General features: G+C 34.2%; 1 protein-coding gene across 1 annotated transcript; it reads right to left on the bottom strand.

Annotated features, from left to right (window-relative positions):
* Positions 1 to 3222: 3222 nt before the first annotated feature.
* LOC109213705 lies at positions 3223 to 4131 on the bottom strand. The gene is made up of 2 exons (XM_019377536.1): positions 3841 to 4131; positions 3223 to 3660 (listed from the first exon to the last, which is right to left on the bottom strand). Exons 1-2 carry the CDS (start codon positions 4129 to 4131, stop codon positions 3223 to 3225), a joined length of 729 nt encoding a protein of 242 aa, XP_019233081.1.
* Positions 4132 to 4368: the final 237 nt, after the last annotated feature.

The raw sequence follows: 4368 nt of genomic DNA, 5'->3' as shown, positions 1-4368 counted from the left end.
AGCTGAAACTTCTGAGAAGTGAAATCAAGAAGGTACAATGCTATTTTGTCTTTGAGCAGTTCTGATAACTTAATTGATATTCGGATTCACTTTTCCTTTTATAGGTAAACGACAAGGTTTCATCTTTGGAGCACTTAATGATTTCCTCATTTGAAAAGGTTTTTAAATCTCTAGGTGAACGCGATGCTTCAAAGGTATTCTCATGACTATGCTTAGTTGTTATTCTTACCTTTTACTATAATTTTACAACTTTTTGTATATTTTTTTCTGAACAGGGTAATCGAAAAGATGACGACCATCATGATAAGGAAGTTTCAGAGAATAACTTTGGTAGTGAGAAAATTATGGAGAAAAATATTAGCATTGAAGAAGTTGTAAAGAAAAATATTGACAATGAGGTAAGTCTAGAGCAAATTGTTGATGTTATGGAGAGTGTGGTGAAGGATTCTATACAAGATGGTAAAAGTAGTGAAGGAGTTGGTGATGGTGAAGCCTAGATTGAGGATGTCGAGCCTGAAATCACTGCAATCATCCTGCAGTTTTGTGACAAAAATACTGCTAATATGGGGAGTTTGGTGGATGATTATGTACAACTTGGTAAAAATAGTTATGAGGAAGTTGGTGAGGACAATAGCTGGAGTAGTGATGCTGAGGCTCAAATAACTGCAATCACCCAAAAGTATTTCAATAAAAATATTGAACATGGTGATTGATTAGGAGTGGAGAAAAATATTGCTACTATGTAGGAAGATCGTATAGTTATTGATCATGACACACCTGAAATGAACCCTAGAGAAAGGAAACCAGCAGGGGTCATGAAGTCACCATTCATGAACACATTTGACTCTGGTGGCACCATCCAAGTTGTTGAAAATAAGCCAACTAAGTCAAAGAAGCCCATCTTGACTATTAAGTATCCTTTTCAGGGAAATATTGACAATCCTGGTGATTTCAAAGTATTGTGTAAGTGGAACATTTTCATCAATAAAGGCTTAAGGACTAATGCCGCGTAAGTTTTGTGTTTCAGTTTTTTCTTTTTTCTTTTTTCTTTTTTCTTTTTTTTCTTGTTTTTTTTTCGTGTTATGGACCATATCTTTTTATCATGATTCATTAGGGACGGTGTTTATACAGAGGCTAGCAATAAGCTAAAGAAAATCTTTGAATTTGGAGTTGCTGATATTGGAGAAAAAAATTGTTCTTCATATTTGCATATCACGGCCTACCCTTGTGTGATTCAGTAAGTCAACGCTTTAACTATAAAATATAAACTGGTGATATACATTTTTAGTTTTCTCTTACTGTAATTTTCTGACTATGTGTGTATATTCTTCATATTTCAGCATATTGATGTAATTTTTTACTATTTGAGAAAGAAAGGGAAGTACGGTGTTGATGTTCCAGTAAGATTCACAACTACTAACTGTTGGTTTAACTGCTTGATTTCGAATTTGTACAAGGAGTTTTTGCAGAAAAACAGAGACATGAATTTGATTACTGAAACAGATCCAATTGCTAAGTATATATTTGGGTATTTTTTAAGATGTAATATTCCTTGGTCTACTGTTGATGAACTCCTTTTCTCTATAAATCTGTCTGATAAGTGGCACTAGATATTGGAGAGATTGTCATTCAAAGATCTGCGCATTTATGTATATGATTCCATGAGTGGCGCGCGACAGAATAGTGCAGTTCGGAGATCAGTTGAGCCATACTCAGTGTTGCTCCCATATTTCCTTCATCGTATTGGTTTTTGGGACACAAAGGAGAATCCTATGGGAATCCCCGCCAATGATCCTTTTGAGATTCATGTCATTGATGGGTTGCCAACGCAAGATAACACGTAAATTATTATTTAATATTTCTGATTCTTATTCATTTTTTGTATATTAACTCCTATTTGGATATTATCCTAACTTTTATTCAATGTTTATGTGCTACCTTGTATGTAGTGATTGTGGTGTTTATGTTGCTGCATTTGCTGAGTACATCATTCAAGGCAGCAGTATTCCTAAAGCTATTGATGGGATACGAAACCGATATGTTATATTGCTATGGGATTATGGAGTGAAGAAACAAAGAGGACATGCAGCTAGTGATGATGAGTCTACTGGTAGATTGAAGGATCAGACAAAAAAGGATAACAAGAAAAAGAGCAAGTCGCATTCCGTTGTTGATGACAAGTCTTTGAAGGATAACAAGAAAAAGGGCAAGACGCATGCCGTTTGTGATGACAAGACTTTGAAGGATATCAAGAAAAATAGCAAGTTGCATGATGTTGGTGATGACAAGACTTTGAAGGATATCAAGAAAAAGGGCAAGTTGAAGGGCAAGATCATGTAGTTTGGGATAGTTTAACAGAAAATTCACATGTAGTTTTAAGATGGAAGTAGTTTGGTTCTGATATTGTCTATGATTGGATACAGTCGCATACTTATATCATGTTTTATGCTTTTTGTTTGGATGTCTTTGAACAATATGTTTGAAATGCTAATGTTGAATATTACTTCTAATTGCGACTTGTTGTGTAGTTTTCAGTTAATAGTGAAATTATGAAAATTTCAGATTTTGTGTAGTTTTGATTTTTCTACAGTTTTAGTTTTGTAATTTATACAGTTTAATCTATTTCGACAGCTTTTGCATTTTCGACAGATTTTGCAAATTTAGCTGGTGTTGTTAAGTTACTACAGGAAGTTTTGTGAACGATGTTTTGGGGGCAGCACTGTATATAAACTGTATAGCGACAGTCTATTTTGTATAATGATATCTATCTGTTTATTTTTTGGATAGTCACAGTCTATTGTATGTAAATTGTATAAATATACAATTTCTATTTTGTATATTTAATTGGTAATCCCTCTTTTTGTATAGTTTTTGTATAGTGACATCTATTTTGTATAATTTTTGTATAGCTATAGTTTATTTTGTATTTTTTTTGTATAGGAACAAATTATTACATATAAATTGTATAGTGACAGTCTATTTTGTATATTTTTGCATAGTAACAGTCTTTTTTGTACGTCATCTATTTTGTATATTTTGGTGTATAGTGACATCCATAATAGTATTTGAAATAAAACTTCCACCAATACTTTCATTATGACAAAAAGTAGCATCTTAATTTATACATCATAGAGAATCTGATTGCAAATCTCATTATTTTTCCAATTGTAATATTCAGAAGAAAAACTGTTAGAAAATACTAAATCACTGTAGCAGCATCTACTAGTTGTCTTGAGGATTCCTGCATGTTCTTCTGTTATGTCCTTGTTTTCCACACAGTCCACATGTAACAGTTTCAGTATACAGATATTCATAAAATCTCTTGCGTCGCGACTTCGTCGGTCTTCTTGGTTTGCCCTTCACTATCGGTGGTAGGACCACATTATCTAACACCTCTGTTGGAAGGTCCCATGAAATTTCATCTGGAAGTGGATTAACTGGCACTTCATATGTCTTCTTGATGTATTCCTTGGTGTAATAGGCAAAACAATATTTGGGTGCTTCCATGTGTGTGTAGTCCAATACTGCCATAGCATGTGGACAAGGAATCTCATCCACTTGAAATCGTTTGCACGAGCATTCTCTTTTTTGCATGCAGACTATGTTCCGCCTTTGTTCGGTATCCATTACTACATATACATAATCGGTTGAAGGCCTCGCCTAAATTTAAATAGATATCATAAGTAAAACTAAAACAGGGATATGACAAGTATTAATGCATTTTTGTCTAAGTATGTTACTCCGGCGTATGAAGTAAGACATGATAAAAGAATATTTACCGTCATCTTCTGCGACAAATAGCTATTTTCCTTCAGTACTTCATGATATTTTTTTTCTTACGCCAATAAATGTACTCATTGCAGTCATTCTATTTGTATTATTCCATTCCATAACCAAATTCATCATGTAATCTAGCGAACTCATGATTGGTAGCTCTCTTGCCTCTCTGTTCCTTGCATTGAGTGACTCCGCAATATTTAAAGTCATCACCATGGATCTATTAACAGTGGAATGCACTATAGACCACTTTTCATAACCAACTTGGAATAGGTAACCCCTTACCCTCTTATCAATGTTGTCCATATCTTGCATGAGGCGATTAAAATCTTCAATTTTGTATGCTCTGGCCATTGCAAAAATACTTCCCTCAGCCGGTCATGGTTCTTCTTGAACTGCTTCTTTATGTTATTCCAAAGATGAAAGATGCATACACAGTGAGATACCTCTGGATAGACAATCGAAGCACCCCTCAATATGCTTGCATGACGATCCGATACGATGCACATCCTAGTGGAAAAATTTTACCTGGTTAAGAAAATAAGAAAGCATCCATGTGTTATTTTTGTTATACACAAATAAGAACTATCT

The sequence above is a fragment of the Nicotiana attenuata genome, unplaced genomic scaffold (assembly GCF_001879085.1).
Source record: "Nicotiana attenuata strain UT unplaced genomic scaffold, NIATTr2, whole genome shotgun sequence".
Classification (NCBI taxonomy): Eukaryota; Viridiplantae; Streptophyta; class Magnoliopsida; order Solanales; family Solanaceae; genus Nicotiana; species Nicotiana attenuata.
The sequence above is the reverse complement of the archived record's forward strand: the minus strand, read 5'-3'. Positions and strand labels throughout refer to the sequence as shown.